The following is a 19,314-nucleotide window of genomic DNA, read 5'->3' as shown; positions in this document are numbered from 1 at the left end:
CCTCTTTCTGACTCAGGTGGGAACAAGAAGATACATGGCTCCTGAGGTGTTAGAGGGAGCAATAAACTTCCAGAGAGACGCCTTCCTCAGAATAGACATGTATGCCATGGGGCTAGTCTTGTGGGAGTTGGTCTCCAGGTGCAAAGCAGCTGATGGTAAGTATCACAGTCTCTACTGTGTATATAGCTTTGGGGTTAGTCCCACTGTCTCTGGTTTCCAGGAAATTCTGGGAGCGCCTTTGCCCAACTGGAATGTTGCCAGCAGAGTGGGGACCCCCTTAGTCACCTCCCCGCTTTTAAGGTTTCCCCCAAACAATTTAGTGGTATATAAACTTTTATGAAACAGTAAATCTATCTGTCCGACATTAACCCAGAAGTAACTGCAAGGGTGACTGAGTTTTCATCAATAGCATCTCTTAGAGTGGTGAGTGGCACTATTTAGCGGGAAGAAATCCCAATGAAAATCCTCGTTGTTATATATTTTACGTGGCTGTTTAGTTGTATATATTTTAAAATTTTATATATGGATGGATGGGATGCGGGTGGCGCCGTGGGTTAAACCACAGAGCCTAGGACTTGCCGATCAGAAGTTCGGCGGTTCGAATCCCCGCGACGGGGTGAGCTCCCGTTGCTCGGTCCCTGCTCCTGCCAACCTAGCAGTTCGAAAGCACATCAAAGTGCAAGTAGATAAATAGATACCGCTCTGGCAGGAAGGTAAACGGCGTTTCCGTGCGCTGCTCTCGTTCGCCAGAAGCGGCTTAGTCATGCTGGCCACATGACCCGGAAGCTGTACACAGGCTCCCTCGGCCTGTAAAGCGAGATGAGCGCCACAACCCCAGAGTCGGTCATGACTGGACCTAATGGTCAGGGGTCCCTTTACCTTTATACTTGTAATGCCTAATAAAGGTTTGGCGAAGTAAGAAATAGTAAATAAATAATAATAATAATAATAATAATAATAATAATAATAATACTACCACCTAAGATCATGGAGAAAATTCCCATATGAATGCACAACAATATGGCAGATAACATTTTCTCCATATAGTTATGTACTGGGGTTACACAAGAACTTTTACAATATTGCACCCTTCTTGAGAGCCAGAAATGTAGAAGTAGTCAAAAGGGTTGCAAACTTTGTACTGCCTGCTGCAAAAGGTCAATTTAACGACCACTAGAAACTCGAAATAATAAGTAATTTTTCTTTGTGCTAGCTGTGCAGTCACACATGTGGGCTCTGTGCCTGCATACGCAACATTTAGGAAATTTCTTGATTTAAGGACCGCCAGAGATTATAAGTAATTGTTGTTTTTAGAGAACGGCCTGTTTTCTCCTTATCTGTTTAATTCTAGGCTTTCAGTTCAGATGGTATACTTCCTCCCTCTATTTTTATGTCCTATACTACTATATTTACTCAAGCCAGAATTACTCACATGCAAACCAAATAGATTAATTGGTCAGTCACCTAAAATTTGCGTGATTAATTAACAATATTTATTTAATCAGTTGGAAAGCGCTAGTTCAGGCATACTGGGTCCTTTTGAGCCTTCTGAGTCCATTGACCTATTTTCATATTTTGAACGGTTGGTTTAACCTTCAATATGTTTTATTGTCTTTTGTGGTATTGTACCTTTGCCTTAATTACTGACTGTAAGACACTTGGAGTGCTAGATGACTGAAAAATAAGCTCTGGATCTAAATACATAAAGGGAAGAGTCTGTTCTGTACCAAGGGAAGGAAGGTACCTCTTTGGGCTAGTGCTTGCATTGAGATATGATGCTTCTAATTAGTGTTTTGGGAATGGGCTAGTACACTTCCCTCCTCTCTTTCAGCAGGGTCACAAAGATGAAATTGGAAACTTTTGCTTTAGTTTTCTGCTAAATGCATTTACTTGTCCAAGCTCAGGCAAATGGTAGATACTGAAACTATGGTTTGGGGAAACCAAGCCAGCTTAAATGGCTGTTTGGAGATCTGAGCCACCCATTCATGTACTGAAGTTTGGGTATAATTATTTGGATAATAGATCTTGGATAACTAGAGTTCTGATAGTGGGACCTGCATGTATGTGTGAAATGTGATCTTTGTGCCACTTTATGGTGTTGCTGTGGAGACTTAGGCAGTGTACATATTCCAGCTTACTCTTCATCCAGTTCACTTCCATGATGTTAGCCATAATCCATATTCATCCTGTATCTATCCTGTTACTTCTTAGGAAATATTATGTTTTGATGTGGTTCCGCCCCCCCAACCCCCCCCCCCCAGCTTTGATCCAAACTGAGAAAAAGTGAACGACTCAGCTCTGTTTTAAGCTGGCAATGTGTACACAGCCATAGGTCACCCTGAATTCAAGCTTTCTGTCTCCTCCAAGGAGCTCTGCCATATAATGATGTTCTCCTTCCTTTTCAAACTCAGGTCCGGTAGATGAGTACATGTTGCCTTTCGAAGAGGAGATCGGGCAACATCCATCGCTCGAGGACTTACAGGAAGTGGTGGTTCACAAGAAGATGCGCCCTGCATTCAAGGATCACTGGCTTAAACACCCTGTATGTCCTTTCTCATTAATACTGTTTAAATCCTTTCTCTAGCAAACTAGGTTCAAAAAGTACCGCGCTATAGAGCAGGAAGCCCCATTCAAGTCAATCACAAGTCTTTGACTTGCAGCATTAAAAAAAGAAAAAACCCTCTAGAATAAAATTTGGTGGGGTTTATTATTACTACCAGGGACGCGGGTGGCGCTGTGGGTTAAACCAGAGAGCCTAGGGCTTGCCGCTCAGAAGGTCGGCGGTTCAAATCCCCGCGACGGGGTGAGCTCCCGTTGCTCGGTCCCTGCTCCTGCCCACCTAGCAGTTCGAAAGCACACCAGTGCAAGTAGATAAATAGGTACCACTCTGGTGGGAAGGTAAACGGCATTTCCGTGCACTGCTCTGGTTTGCCAGAAGCGGCTTAGTCATGCTGGCCACATGACCAGCTGTACGCCGGCTCCCTCGGCCAATAAAGTGAGATGAGCGCCGCAACCCCAGAGTCGTCCGCGACTGGACCTAATGGTCAGGGGTCCCTTTACCTTTACTTTACTATTACTACCGGTAATGATAGTATTAGTACTGCTAACCTAGCAGTTTGAAAGCACGCCAGGGCAAGTAGATGAATAGGTACCGCTGTGTTGGGAAGGTAAACGGCGTTTCCATGCAATCTGGTTTCTGTCACGGTGTCCTGTTGCGCCAGAAGCGGTTTAGTCCTGCTGGCCACATGAGCTGGAAAGCTGTCTGTGAACAAACGCCGGCTCCCTTGGCCTGAAAGCGAGATGAGCGCTGCAACCCCATAGTTGCCTTTGAGCGGACTTAACCGTCCAGGGGTCCTTTACCTTTAGTATTAAAGTACTAAAGGTAATACCTTTAGTATTAGTATCAGTATTACTATTAGCATTGCCTTAATTTGCAGTGGTTCTGAGTAGCCATTAGGATTGCAGTGAGAGGAGCAAGGAGAAGAGAAGGGAGATCAGAAGGTCCTCCTGGTTTCTCTAGTTGGATTTAAAAGAAGAAAACCTATTTCAAATTATAATGTGGCTTGAATTTGAGGAACCTTGAACTAGTTCCAAGCACTGTGTAGAGATTTGGATCCGTGTTTTCTTTTTACATCAGCTTTCTTCGTTCATTTATTCATTCTAATCCTAGGGGACTTTCAAAAGCAGATTGTGAGGTAATGTGATGTGGGTGGCAGGCCTGTACACAAACACCCCACTCCCCCCCCTCTCTCTCCTCAGCTTTTATGTATTTTATTATCTGTTTAAAAGCATCTTTACAGCATCTAACATTAAAAAAAAAAATGTAATATAGAAATAAACACAGATAAGAGCAGGGGGAAGCACATACAGTGGTGCCTCGCAAGACGAAAAGAATCCGTTCCGCGATTCTTTTCTTCTAGCGGTTTTTTCGTCTTGCGAAGCAACCCCATTGGCGGCTAAGCGGATTAGCGCTATTAGCGATTTAGCGGCTTAGCGGCTATTAAAGGCTTAGCGGCTAAGCTGTTAAAAGGCTATTAACAGCTTAGCGGCTTTGAAAAAGGGGGAAAAAGCGGGGGGGATGGCGAGACTCGCAAGACATTTTCGTCTTGCAAAGCAAGCCCATAGGGAACTTCGTCTTGCGAAGCGCCTCCGCGACGGAAAACCCTTTCGTCTTGCGGGTTTTCCGTCTTGCGAGGCATTCGTCTTGCGGGGCACCACTGTATATGAAAGAAACACCATGAAAGTGAATGAAACAGAAATTCAGAGGATTCAGAGATGTAAAACCAGGTCCGATTGTATGGGTCAGGGAGAGGCAATCTTAAGCCTCTGCCTACATAGAAAGTTATTTGGGTCTGGGCCTAAGTGACGAGTTTTTCTGAGGGGTCGATTTTGTGTCGACCCAGGAAACGGTTTTTATATTGTTGCTACTGCTGCTGCTGCCGTTGTTTTATAAGCCATTTCTGGGTTTTGGTCCAATTAATATAAGGATGCAGTTCCTTAGAACACTTCTGGGCATCCATTTAGACATAAGGAAAATAAAAGAGAGCTACACTAATGAAATAAATTCCCCAGACTGGTAGATTGTTTGTGATGGCTGAAAAAATAGTATCTGTAGAACACGCCACAAAGGCCTAGATCTCACTTGAAGCAGTTAAGCCTGGGTCTGTTGTTTTTTCTCTGCTGCGTAGGACGCTCCTCTTGTCTGTTTTTAGACATCTCTTTAATCATTCTGGCTTTTCTTGACCACTGAATCCGATCGTTGAAGCCGGACTCCACAAATTTGACTCGTGATAGTTTTGTATTGTTCTTTTACATATTGCACACCACTGAGAGGTTTTCCTTCAAAGGTTAAGTGGGTGATCAGTGTTCTGAAATGAGTAAATTGCAACACAGTGGTACCTCGGGTTAAGTACTTAATTCGTTCCGGAGGTCCGTTCTTAACCTGAAACTGTTCTTAACCTGAAGCACCACTTTAGCTAATGGGGCCTCCTGCTGCTGCCACGCCACCGGAGCACAATTTCTGTTCTCATTCTGAAGCAAAGTTCTTAACCTGAAGCACTATTTCTGGGTTAGCGGAGTCTGTAACCTGAAGCGTATGTAACCTGAAGCGTATGTAACCTGAGGTACCACTGTATATAAATGTAATATGGTTCGCCTTTCATAAACATGAAGAAATCGGCGCCAGTTTTTATCCCAGCTTGAGGAAGCAGCACCTAGCAGCGACCAGGCGGGGTCAGCAGTGATGGGAAGGGAAGTGGGATTCTAGGCTTAATGCTGTTCCTAACTCCACCCTTGGTGTCCTATGAGCTAAACACCCCTGTCCTCTTACCCTCTGTCTCCAGGGTTTGGCACAGCTTTGTGTTACGATAGAAGAATGCTGGGACCACGACGCAGAGGCACGCCTCTCGGCAGGTTGCGTAGAGGAGCGGATTTCTCAGATACGCAAATCAGTAAACGGCCCTACCTCGGACTGCCTCGTTTCCATTGTGACCTCTGTCACCAATGTGGACTTGTTGCCCAAAGAGTCAAGTATCTAAAGCCTGGTTCACGTTTTTTGTTTTTTTATTTTTTGTGGTCTTTCCAGACTCACTGGATTTTTTTAAAAGAAAGAAGTTAAACCACAATCCAACATACACACACACACACACACATACATTTACACACACACACACACACACACACAAATGCAGCTGCTATTTTAATCTTGACTTTTTATTGTTATTATTATTATTGTTATTATTATTGTCGTTGATGTTTTTATTATTATTATTTTGACTGGATCAATTTTACCAGCACATTGCTCTACTGTATTAAAACGAGGGGGGGGGAGGAAAACGAGGACATCTCAGCAAGCATTTGGGTGCCGACTAATGAATGCAGATAACGGTGCAGGTACCTCAAGACCTCAATGGACTCACTTTTATTTCCCTTTTTTAAATAATAATAATAATCCTGTTTTCTGGGTTTTCTCTTTTGTCCGGTCTGTTTTTTCTACGCGAGGCATCGGCGATACCAAGCAAACAAAAAACTACCCATCGGCAAGGACATCACGCTGCAAGCTTAAAAAGACTGTTACATAAGATCACACCTCATAACAAGACTCTCACACCCCGTGACTTTTCTTTTTCCGTTGTTCCTTTTCTATTTTTGACAGCGAGCTTAAAAAAAAAAGAAAAAAGAAGGAAAAAAAAGAAAACAAAAGCAGACGTGTCTTTTACGGGTGTAACGGGTGTCGCCGTAATGTGGGGGTGAGGGGGGAGGCGGGGAGTTGGGAGAGGAGCCAAGAAGAAGAACGCTCACTCTTTGATGGTATAGAATCGAAAGGGAAAAATTTAGTATTGGGACTTGGGAGAGAAGAGAGAGAGACGTTGAACTCTGGCAGCATTCGGGAGAAACACCTGCTTAGGGAGCTACTTCTCAGGTAAACAGTTCATGAGAGGAAGGGGCAAGTTTTGAGGCAAGAGTATTAAAACTGCTGCGGAGCACGGAGAAAGTTGGGTCACAGCGAATCGCCGGCGGAATTAGGTCCTTTCGTTACCTCGGGCTTCAGTGGTATTTACATAAAGGAAAAAGAAAACCCCTATATCTTTAAAAAAAAGTTCAGAGAATGCGGTCTTGGGGCTGAATTGCTGCATTTTGGGCAAATTTCCCACGCGGCGTCCGATTGGAGCAACGTTTGGAGTTTCTAAAAGTCCGTTTTCAAATAAAAATACGAGGGAAAACAAAACATGTAAGCTCAAAAAGAAGACGGTTAATGCCTGCAACAGGTTCTTAGCGTGTAATGCTGTGATCGGAAACTGATTTCCTTGGAAATCCCACTGAGCAATAGGCCTTACTTCCAAGTAAATGTGCTTGAGAAACTAGTGAAATTCTTAAAGGTTCTGGATTTCAGTCGTTATATCCTGATGCATCCACATTTCCCAGGAAATGTGCTTAATTCAGTGGGTTGGCCGATGTGGATGGGATATGTGGAGATAACCATGTTGTTTACTCTTATATTGCAGCCCATCTGTGTGACAGATTTAAACCCATTCCGGATCTTTTCAGCTTCTTTTGGTATCTCCAATGAAATTGGGTGTGTGGTTCGGTGGGCTTCTATTTTATTTTAAGCATCAATGCCTCCCAACGCTTACATTTCCCAGACTTCTTTAATGGAAGCCATGACACTTAAACCACTTTGAAACGGGGGTTCTAGCTCAGCTGCACTTTTGTAGCCTAGTGTAGCTGTTCATTTGTACTTTCTCGGCCCCGACCCTAAGCATATTGGTATACTTTGCTCGGAAGTAAGTTCCATTGTCCCATTGGGGCCTGTCACACCCAGGCCAAGGTTCGCCGTCGGTTGACAAACCTCCAAGTTGATTCTTCTTGATTCTTCGTTCTCTGAACTCTGTCACCCAACTCTTTCATCTTAACAGTGGTGCGTATTTTCAATACGGTTGATTCTATTTATGCCATAAACTCGCTCTAATCAGTGAATGTTCCTAATGCTGCTGATTCAACATTTAAATATTTTTTTAACTTGCAAACCATGCAATGATTTTTTAAAAGAAAAGAAAAAATTAGAACACACATACGCATTACGTGGCTTCCGAGGTTTAAAACTGAAAAAAAAAAAAAGTTTTGAAAAAACTTCACGACCACAGATCACCTCAAACCAGAAATACCTCAGAATTTTCTACTTGTATGAGTTTTATTATATATTTTGTTAGTTGTGTTGTCTTGTAGTATGTATATTTTAATGTAAGTTGGCTTTTATGACAAGGGAGTTTTAAAAAAAGAAAAAAAAAGTTTAAAAAAAGTTCCAAAATATTTTAGGAAGTGCTACCATTTTTTTTGTTTTGTTTTTATAAAGCACCATTGTAAATAAGTGTAAACGGTTTTAGAATAACTGCCTATAAAAAAGGTTTCTGGGCATTATTCACTGTTCTTTTCAAAGGCTGTTTCCATTCTCTTACTTTTTGGAGGGCAGTGGGGAGCACAAGCTGTTTTAGTGAAAGATCAGTGCATCTTTTTGTTTTGTTCTCATGAAATTTTAACTTTTTCCTCTGGCTGCAACATCAATCCGCAAAAGGAAGTTGTTTTGTTTACACTCACTACCTGCCACAGGACGATAATAGTATTAAAAATTACCTTTGAATATGTTCTTGGGGGCTCTTAATTCCCAGCCCATTTCTGCCAAGGCAGTTTCACTAACTGCAGCTAGACTGTTCCAAAAAATAAAATAAAATTGCAGGCTTACTGCTGGATGGATTTGATGAGGCAGATGTCCTGCAACTGATTGCTCTTCCCTGTCTCTCATAAAAACAGTACAGAGTTGTTTTTGACATTGCCTAGGAAAGAGCAAGTGTCTCTATGTTTCCAGGTGCAATTCAAAGTGTGGGGGGTGTATTTCCATTGCTTGGGGTTTGGCATTGCACCCCTTGCCTTGGGGGAACAACCGAGGTACGAAGAGTGAGAATCAGCAGCAGTCACTCCCTCTCCCTCTTCCCCCTGCATCTTTTGAACATCCAAACCAGTTTTAGACTCGACAGTGCTTAAACATGCATCTTTCACACCAATTCTAAATTTTACTTACTTGGAAGTAAACTCTACTGAAACCAGTGTGATTTACTTTTGAGGATCAAATGTATTCAGAGTTGAGGAGTGTGCACCTATTTTTTAGAGATGGCTGTACGTGACAAATACAGACACCTTCCTTGATGTTTAGGTTGCCCCCGCCCATAATTCTTAAAGGCTGTCATGTTTGAGCCTAAATCTGAATACTAATGATTAAAACACGAGAATCGTTTTATTAGCTGAAATACTACAAGAAGTTAAGGCTCGTGTAGCTTTTTAAGGCAAAGCCTTTCCCCATTTACTCTTTTTTCCACTTTGTTTTTATATTGAATTTAACTACACTTATTTGATTCACAAACCTGACTTGGGATTCACTCTTAAATTCGGAACACAGAGTGTTAAGTTTGCTGTCCTTTGTGGAGCAAAATGAGAAGAGGGCTGCACAATTTGTGTGACCCATCAGGCATTGTGGATTGTGTAGTGTTTTGAAAACCCCTTCCTTTTGCCATCCTCAAGAAGGCAGGGTGAGAGCTAAGCACTCGGAAAGTCCCAACTTTGAACTGGTTGGGCTGAATTTGGTCGCATGTAAAACAGGCTCAAACTGGGACAACATAACAATTTGTGTAAAAGACCCAAAGTAACTTTATCTTTGTGATTGATGTTGTAAAGAGGAACGGCAGAAGCTTCGGAGAGGATGAAGTGAAATAACAACAATTAAGCTTAAATACACCTCGAACCTATATATCTTCTTAAATGTGAGATTTAATGATCCAGGTTGTTGATGGTGGTGGAGAAAGAGATGTGCTGTCTTTTAATTATTGTAAGAACTCTGCTGCTTTGTATTTCCTTTTTTATTTTCTCGCAGCGTTATTTATGTGATGGCTAAAACAGGCTTGGTTTACAGCAGTTGCTTTTCTCTTCTTTAGAAGCAAACACACAACCTTCTGGTTTCTTTAAGAAGCTTTAAAGTATTTATTGAAAGTGCCATATGAGTTTTATAGCCTACTAGATAACAACTTCAACCTTCCCTTTATGAGAAGGGAGAAGGATGGCCACACCTCCCACTTTCAGTTGCATTAAACTTGTTTTACTGCAGGACACACAAATATTTTTTTAAAAAACCAAAATTAACTGTTTCATACCTGTTGATGGCATCTCTCTGCTTGAAGCTCCTTACAGATCATTTTGTCACTGGCTGGTTAAGCAAAACTTGGTGGTCAGCTATAAACATGCCTGTTGCTCGCAAACATCCTGTCTTGTGTCCTTCGTTCCTAGCACATCAGCTACCTCGCTGGCAATATGACATTGTTTGTGTCTGATAGATGTGTTTAATGAACTGATAGTAAATATTTTAGCATCAATATGATGCAGCTTTCTCAGTTGGTTTGATCAAAGCTTTCTTTCGCTACGAAAGAGTTCACAGAATCCCCAGTAGTATCTTTTAAGTCTTCCTGTCCCTCAGCTGGTTCTGTACACCTGATTTAAAGCTGCTTCTTGGTATAGCAATAAATTAGTTCACCACTGGTACATGAGAGTAAATTCTTCCACAATACGATTTTGGTTTAAGTCCAAACCTGCTGCCAACATTAAATCAACCCTTTGTGGGCATCCTAAACTACTTTGGTTCCTGAAATACTGACTATTCTTGCAGTGCAATTGTTACTAAGAAGTAAGTTCATTTGAGTTCATTGGGGCTTACTCCCTTGTAAGTGGGAATAGGATTGCAGACTGGACCTTATTCAGCTTCCAAAATCTTCCCACTTCACACAGAGAGAAATCTTACAGGGGTTAAATTAATTATGGTGCAGCCTTCATTCTTCAGTAACCAATATCAAAATCTCCTGTGCAAGATTGTTTACACCCGTAATCTAGATCTTTGCAGCATTAGCACTGTATTGTCAGCCCACAGTGCATTAAAGTAATCTTAACTATGCTTATATTTTAAAACATGGCTATTATGCTGGGCTTCTAAATGTCACTCCTTGATAAGTGCTTGTTTATGCTAATTTAAGAATTTAAAACAGTGTTTTCTTTGTTCCCTTTTGAAATTTGTTAATATGAAAGTGATGTCTTTTTTCAAAAGTGGCAGCTATAAAGCAAAACAAGTACAGTACTTCTTTCTGGTTTAGAATAGCAGAACACTTGTTGATTTTTCTGCCTGTGGTAGCAATTGTAATATGCTACAGCAGGTGCTGTGGGCTTTTAATAAAGGTGAGAAATCCAAATTTTCTAAAGGGTGTTCATGCAATATAAAAGCACGATCATAATGCTGTTGAAGTATTGTCCTACTAATGTTTTTAGAGTTAAGAAACAAACGTACAGCACTATGAGTTTTGCTTCTTGATTATCTTAATATGCTATTTTAAAATGTTTATACTGTATAGAGGGGAAGTGACCTTTGAATACACACATACACACCTGAAGAATGAAAACTGCACTGTGTCTGAAAAAATTATTTCGTACCACAAATTATTTTGTAAAACATAATAGATGACATTCAGCATTAATCAGAGTAGACTCAATGAAATTAATGGACTTAAGTCTGTTTCAGTAGTGTGCTCTTGAGTATGGCTAACATCGAGTATTGCCCAATACGTTTCTGCAAGGAAAATGGAAAACAAAAATCCTGTGCAGCCACAGCAAAAAAGAAGCCAGATTTAAAACTAGCTAGAGAAAAGGCGGCCTGAATTCATGAATTGCCAACTTACTTTGTAGACTTCACTATGTATTCCTCTTGTATATAATCCCTTTTGCGAAAACAGAAACAAAACCCCACACTTTTGACTGTTTTTCATGGCCTCCTTAAGATTCTACCACCACCAGTACAACAACAAAAATATTTGTGTAGCCTTCATATAAATTCCTTATGGAAACACACATTTTGATGCATTTTGTGATAATTTGTGCGGCCTTATCTATTAAGCATTTATGAAAACCATGGTAAATCAGATTTCTGCTCCATAACATGCCAGCAGTTCTGTTTATAGTGACTATATGTACCGCATTGACAATATGATCTGTAAAGAGATGTTTCTGTCAGCATTCCTTTGTTAATGGGCTCTTGGTAGTTCTTCCCATCTTGCTGAAATGCACTGATTAATATTTGCAAATCAAATTTCTCTGGGTTATAAAAGTTAGCCTTTTGCTTTCCGTAACTAAAGCAATGGGCAATGTAAAGGAGCTTTCTGTTTCATTTTTTGACAGTAGTAATGGGGCGCTGGCAAGTTTCCCATAGTACTGTAAAGAGATGGTGAACTAACAAGAGTTTCAAAAGAGCTAAAATGCCTTTTGCTTCCTCAGCATCCCAATGCAAAGTCAACACTTCACAAACCAGTAACCATGGGTATGAGATCAAGGGCACCCTACAGGCACATGTTCTTTCCTCCACAAATTCCATTGTTCCTTCCCTTTTCAGTATAGTACTGTATAGTGTTTTGTTAACGCTAACAATGGTTAGCTGGAAAACAGAATTTGCAACCGAGGTTTAAAGCTTATTGGCAAACCCAGTTTAAAGCTAACCTTGACTAGCCTTAATTGACATGCTACACACAGTGGTTAACCCTAAAAAGAGAAGGGAAGAATTTTTGAGGAGACATAGAGCATGTGCACACACCAGGTGCTTTTAAATTCTTCATCAAAAGATTGATTACTTAGACAACATGGCTGAGATAGAATAGCCCTCATTTTTTCACTCGAAGTATGCTGATTTCATGACTCTGGATACCTGAAGTTGTTGAACCAAGCATCTTCTATTTAAGCTTGGAATTTCAGGGTGAGACTGATATCCTTGCTCAAAATCTTAGATTACTTTGAGGGCCCAGAGCAGCTTGGAAGCTAATCTAGTATCTGGCTAGCAAAGAGCCCACACACAGAAAGGTCAATCACATGATCCTTTTCTATCAGATTGTTGGCTGGCTTGGAAAGCAGCAGGGATTGGGCGACACAAGGTTTTCCTGTTGCCTATTACCATGATGAAAAATGAGTTTCATGTGCCATTTTTATGACTGACAGCTTACCCCTTGCAGTCTTCTTGGTGCTGAACTTCCTATTGCAGCTCAGCAAAGTGCTTAAACCACAGAGTGTCATGTTCTAAAATACAAATTGTGAATGTGTTTTCAGAAGCCTCCTTCTACATACTTCGGGTGCTCAGGCTGCTGCGAGACTTTAACAATGAATAGGCCCTTCACTCGGTAGTCAAATTTAGGATCCATTGATCTGTCATTTACACACATTAAACGTTTCCAATTCATTGTCTAAAAACTTGGTCAGTATGTTCTGTTTCTTACACTCCCCCTCCCCTTTTTAATTAAAAAAACTGATTTTGGACAGAGTTCTTCCTTTTGTATTAGGACACAACTGTGGCAACATTATTTTTAGCTCTTCATTTCCGAAGTCTAAAGCTTTTTCTTTGTGCCTTCATTTATTTTCATGCAAAGCAACTGCTGTAAGTTCTTTTTAATTCCTCCCCCCGCCATCAGGATGTTACAGGGAGGGGGGAAGAGAAACTGCTTTTCATTATCCAATTGTTGTTTCTGGATGCAATCTGTGATCCAGGTATTTCAAGAACCAGTTACCTCAAACTTCACATTATAACAGTGTTGCTTTCTGGAATCTTCTTTGTACTGCAAGATTGTAACATATGCAGACAAGGAACCATGCTACACACAAGTGTTATATAAGTTATATATTTTATATAATTTATATGCAGAAAGGAAAAAATGGAAATGGATCCCTAAGGATTGCAGCTTACATTTCATTTTTTAAGCTTGTGGTTCCTTTCCCCACTCCCAGTTAAACCAAAAGGGCTTTTTTTTGTTGTCAAGCTCTAATTGTGTTGGATGTATGTACAGCAAGAGGGCGTTATGAACAAGTGCTTCCTTTCCTTGATTTCTACTGTGTTCAGTGTTTTATTGGGAGATATTTCCTGGTTATCTGGTCAAAGTTACTTGGAACATCTGACATGGCGGATAGGTGCCACTGGTTAGCATGATCCTGCACATGAAGTTCCAAAGGGGTACAACTTGGACAGAGCATGGGGCGATCCATATTGAGCCCTTTAGTAGAGACTGATCTTCTCCAAATAACAGCACTACAATTTGGAATGGAAATCTATAGCATTATTTTCACTGATCTTGGTTTTTTGGGAGGGGGGGGGAGGGCGAATGGTTCGGGGTTTTTTAATAATAATAATCTGTTCAGTCTTACAATTTTTATTCCTGGTCATTGAGACACATGCTGTTTTACCAATATAAGAGAGACCTTCCTATCAAAATTGAAATTCGCGGCAGGTTGGAGAGAATTTTTTTTTGCCTCCGCAACGCCTTTCGAAATTATCAGTGTCAAACATTTGTGAAGCTTTTAGTGGTTACAGGGGGAAGGAAGACTGAACTACCTGTCCCCTCCGAAACTTCCTATGAAGTTTAAAAGTTTTGTCATATAGTGATACTTGCTGATACCGCAAAAAGGTGGTTACTGTGGATTTTAAAACATGCTTCTCGGTCTCCAGTTCTATGCCCCTACATTTGCACAAAGCCAGGGCATTCCTCTTGCCAATCTACCACCATTTGAATATCAGAACTGAAGCCTACAGTCTTTCACCTGTGAATACTTGTCACATTTTGTCCTTAAGTTTGGTGAATTTCCTACTGTAAAGTTGACTTAAGTACAGTTTGTCAGTTCTTGTGGAAAGAGCTTTCTGCATTGTTTATACCATTAGATGCTTATAGTAAATGTCACAGGATAGAACAAAATTCGGAAGGGAGAGGGCACAAAAAATTGAAATACACTCTTTGTTGTTTTTTTAAAACCATTGTTCCTTTTATCAACTACTTCTAAATGGTATGCTTTATTCAAGGAAATAAAGTCCTAAAACTAGTCTAGCATAGTGAGATGTGTGTATCAGTTTTATGATGAATAGTTATGTCTTATTAAGCTGTGTTACTTAACTTGTACATAGAAGGCCTACAGAGGAGTTTGCAGTAACCTGTTCCCGCAGGATTTCCAATTTGAATTCTTGGCAAACTTCAGAAATGAGAATTAAGTAACTAGTTTAGGAAATTGATAAATGCAGAAAGCTCTACCAGATGGTGAAATAATGAAAATGACTATTGGTCCTGGCTCAAATTCCAATGTACTGTTTGTATACCAAGATACGTGAAACGTAAATGTTGTAGGTTATATTTCACTCTTGTAGCTTAAAATTTTAAAAAAGTAGACCAGAGATAGCTTGTACTACTGACTTAACAAAATTTATATTAAAGTATCCACACACAAACACACAAAAAAGTATACAGAGAGTTGAGCTCATTGCTGTAACCCCTTTTGGATTGTGCTGATTTTTTATATATATTATATATATAAATAAATAAATATAGATATACATATGTAAGATGGCCTAAAGAAGACATCCGCTGTATGCAGTTATGAAATGGAAATGTTTTGAAACATTGTATCATAATTCATAAATTTGCAATGGATCTTTGTTCCTTTTTACTGTGGTATTTTAGAAACGAGTCTCTTGTTTGAAATTAGGTCTGCCAAGTTTGGGTATTGCTGCTTCAGCTAAGTTCAGGGTGCCCGAATAAACCAGTATGAATGTAGTATTTTTGCCCTGTGTGAAGCAGCTCCGCTCCAACAAATAGGAGGAAAAAACCTAGAAAGAACTATTTCAAATTTATCTTTTTTTGTATATTAAAATAAACAATAAATTACAAATGTTTTGTGCTGGTGATTTGTAGGGACAACTTCCCTATTTCCCCCCGATCAGGGCATGTGCCATGGCTATTTGCTGACCATGGCTCCTCAGAAGTAAGCCACATTGAATTCTATGGAGCTTATTCCCATGTAACTAGGATTAGGGTTGCAGCCTGACAATAACCTGGGTGGTTATCGGGTTGGTGTTTTTATTTTGATTATGTATTTTGTGGTTTTATATTTTGATTTTATTCTGTGAACTGCCCTGAGACCTCCCGGTATAGGGCGGTATATAAATCCAATGAATAATAAATAATTCATTAGCTTGCAAGTCTCCTCCAGGACTCTGCTTTAAACTATTACAACTGCACACTTTGTGACTTTCACACCATGCCAGCTTTCCCCTCATCCCCATTCAGTCTGATGAAGGAATTTAAAGAACTTTGCATATTGACCTTCTTAAAGAGAAGTCACAGAGCATCTGCCTTGGAACCCCTTTGTGCTGCAGTGGGTTATTTTATTCAGTGCTTTCTTCCTTAAAAATGTTTAGGGGTATTCTTATTTTCCAACTCATATTGAAATACTGCCCTTCAATGAGGCCAAACTAAGATTCACAACATGTTTAGGGGTATGCATACCCCTGCATTCCCCCAGGAAAAAAGCACTGAATTTACTCAAAGCATCTGAACCTGCTTCTTCTGCCAAAAAGGCTCTACAATTTTTAAATGTTCTACAGAGTACACATACTGTTAACACAGAGCACTTGCCAGACTGGTTGGGCCTTATGGCTGCTGGCAGGGTCAGCTCAAGACACTTTGGCACCTGAGGCAAACCACAAAATGGCACTTCCTCTGTCAGGGAAGAAGAGGTGAGTGAAGTTCCGCATCAGGAATAAGGGTGAGAGGGTGCCTCCAATTCACCAACAAGCCACTGTAGAGGTGGCAGATCCAGAAAACAAAGTGCCTTTCAATTGCATCTACTATCCTAATCTCACAGGCAATGTGTGATGTCTCCCAGGATCCCCTGGATCACTGTCTGCAAACTGCTATTCATACATTCTTAAACCTTACCATAAGCAACAACATCCAGAAGCGTGCTCCTTTAGTCTCTTCTCTGGTAGGCAAGATAGCTGTGTTCATTGTTTTTGCTGCAACGTATACCAGCTCAAGATCCTTGGAGAAAAAAGCTGGGATAAAGAAATGCTGGTCCTCACGCAATTCAGGAGCCAAAGAGAATTAATGCAACTGGAGAAAGAGCTTCTGGAATGGTAGCCACAAGTCAACACTGTGGGAGATTTCCACTCACTTGCTCATCAAATCTGGTGGAGGAGATTATGTTGAAGCTCACGAGAAGGTCCATGTTACTGGGAAGAAACTGAAGCGGCTTCTGGAGTCTCAAGTAATTTAAAGGTCTCACATGGAAAGCTGGACACAAGTGCATTTCTGCAGGATGTGGCTGAACTGGAATCGGGAGGCTGTCCTCAGCGATCAGAGAAACCTTGCACATCTAAAAACAAGGCTGGTGGAAGGAACACCTTGGAGACTTGAGAGTGGCACTAATATTAGAGAGGTCAGGGGTGGCACCAGCCCAGCTGCTCCCAAGACCGGTGGCTTCCTGTCCCATGTACTGTGAATGGTGTTCCCTCTTCAGTTGCTCTTCCTTCTCCACCTGATTTTGGCTATATATCTCCTTGGTAATAGACCAAGGAGCCAATGGTTGCTGAGCTACACCCACCATTGTGAGGGCTGAGGGGGTGATGGTGATGCTTCCCCAGCTGCTACCATTGTTGACTGTGATGTCACAAAAAAAAAAAAAGGCAGCTGAGTGGGTATAAATGTTGGCCAAGGCAAAAGGCAAGGCAGCTGCCCTCCCCAGAGAGAAATAGGCAGCAGCGGTGGCACTCAGCTCTAGTGGTCTCCTGCCCCATGGCAGCAAGCTGGCAGGCGAAAGGAGGCAATCACCCAGCGCTGAAATGCTGTGGAGCAAGGAGAAGGCAAGTTCAAAGTTTACTTGCTAGTGGGATTGCTACTTGAAGGCAGCTGATATTCAGCTCTGAAGCAGGCGGTCGTCTGGCAATGGACCTGGCGAGGCTGCAAGTGGTGAATGGTTGCCGGAAGAGTTTGCATTCAGGCTAGTGGATGTCGCAAGGCTACGCTGGCTGAAATGGATGCAAACTGGTTTGGAAGCCTTGTTTGTTAATAGGCAGCCAAACAGAGGAGGGAAGTTGCCCAACGATAGCGGGTGAATGTCCGTAGGCGGAAGCTGGGTGTGTGCATTTGCATTTAAATGATGTCAGTGGATGCCCTAGGCAGGCAGAAACCAGTGGAGGTGTCTGGGTGGATGCTGTCAGATGGTGGCCATCCCACTCATCTGTTTGCCTTTGCCTTTCAGGGATGTCTGGAGTTGGCAAGCTTTTCCACGAGACCAGCCATGAAAGTCATGAAGAGAACCGCAGAATGTCCCTATTTGCATTGGTGAAATGAACGTGAAATACTGACAGTGAGCAATGGACAAGGCCGTGGCCATAACCAAGGGAAGGAGCTTTGAAGGGAGACTGCAGGCAGACATCTGCTGGATTGCAAGTGATGGAGTCTGTTCTTCTCCTCTGCATTCCCCACTGTGGCTGTGAGTTTCAGGAGATCACATCATCAATCTGATGAAACGAGCTGTGGTTCATGGAAGCTTATATACCATAATGCAGGTGCAAGACAAGCAGTTTGACAAAAATGAGGGGAGGAAACATTAGGCCACATTTGCACCGTTCATTGGAAATGCTGTGACGCTTTAAACAGGCATAGCTTTCCCCCATGAATTCTGGGAACTGTAGGTGGTTAAAGAGACTGAGAGTTGTTAAGAGACCCCCCTGTTCCCCTCCCAGAGCTACAATTCCCAGAATTCCCTGGAAAGGATGGGTGATTAAACCACTCAGGAAGTTGTAGCTCTGGGAGGGGAACAGAGGGGTCTCCTAACAACTCTGGGCGCCCTTTTCAAACTATAGCTCCCAGAATTCTTTGGGGTAAGAAGCCATGAGTGTTTAAAGTGCTTCACGGCACTTTAAACGAATGGTGTGGATGTGGCCCTGGCCTCCCTCAACTCACTGCCTCTTAGGAATTGAAAAGATTTCCCTATTTGGTCCCTTTTAACAGCTTCAAATCTCTCAGGAACAGGAAGACTTTATGTCTCATGCCATTTTAGGTGGTTTCTGCTTGATTGTTGAGATCATATAACAATTTCAATTGGAAAACTAATAAATTATTATTTTTTATAAAGATTATTTTTATAAAAACCTTTGAATGCCTTTTAAATGTGTTTCAGGGCACTGAGAATGATGTGTTCACTTGAAAGCAATGCCCTTAGATCACAGAATCATAGAATTGTAGAGTTAGAAGGGACCATGAGGGTCTTTGAGTCCAACGCCCTGCAGGAATCTTTTGCCCAACATGGGGCTCAAAGGACGAGATGTTGGTCTTTGTTCTTGGCTTGGTGCAGAGGTAGCGAATGGGAGAGTGAGGAGGTACAAGCACAGCAGGTGAGAGATGCTCCCAGGTTGTCCTTGCTGCAATCCAAAGGGCTGGGACCTGCCTCCTTCGCATTCAGCTTCCTAAGGCCACCCACACGACAGCCACCTCCCAAAGAAGAGAATTACAGAGTCTTGTGTGCCTTCCATTTCGGGAGAAGCTTCTCGAAGGAATATTTCCTTCCTTATTGGTAACAGCTGACCTCTCCCTTCTGTTTTAGCAGATTCTGGAAAAACAAAACACCATGGGTATAATTATCTGTGCTGGATTGTTGATATTCTTCTGTATATCAGATATATTCTTCTGTAAGTTCATTGGAATGTTATATAAATTTATCCCAACAACACAAATGAGGGGTGTGGTTATTTAGCAAATGCAGGGGAAGGCTGTGAGGGGACTCCTCAGTCATCATTTCTTTATTAACAAGTGCCCTCCCCCCCCAAATGTGAGGCCTAGTAGGGTTGGGCAGATGTTTCCCCATCCCTGGCTATGTAAGGACTGTGAGTGATGTCACAAACAGACATGGCAGCTGAGGGGAAAGAGGTGG

General features: G+C 41.6%; 1 protein-coding gene and 1 long non-coding RNA gene across 2 annotated transcripts in view; one reads left to right on the top strand and one right to left on the bottom strand.

Annotated features, from left to right (window-relative positions):
• ACVR2B (activin A receptor type 2B) overlaps window positions 1–15,271 on the top strand; it is a 138,142-nt gene extending 122,871 nt beyond the window's left edge. The window contains exons 9-11 of the mRNA XM_053409899.1: window positions 17–155; window positions 2,412–2,542; window positions 5,343–15,271. Of these exons, the coding sequence (XP_053265874.1) occupies window positions 17–155; window positions 2,412–2,542; window positions 5,343–5,537 (465 nt within the window). The 3' untranslated portion in view covers window positions 5,538–15,271. The remainder of the gene's footprint in view (window positions 1–16; window positions 156–2,411; window positions 2,543–5,342) is intronic.
• Window positions 9,677–19,314, bottom strand: part of LOC128424085 (uncharacterized) — a 10,535-nt gene continuing 897 nt past the window's right edge. The window contains exon 2 of the long non-coding RNA XR_008332922.1: window positions 9,677–18,993. This is a non-coding gene — a long non-coding RNA (uncharacterized LOC128424085). The remainder of the gene's footprint in view (window positions 18,994–19,314) is intronic.

This window comes from Podarcis raffonei, chromosome 12 (genome assembly GCF_027172205.1).
Source record: "Podarcis raffonei isolate rPodRaf1 chromosome 12, rPodRaf1.pri, whole genome shotgun sequence".
Taxonomy (NCBI): domain Eukaryota; kingdom Metazoa; phylum Chordata; class Lepidosauria; order Squamata; family Lacertidae; genus Podarcis; species Podarcis raffonei.
The sequence above is the reverse complement of the archived record's forward strand: the minus strand, read 5'-3'. Positions and strand labels throughout refer to the sequence as shown.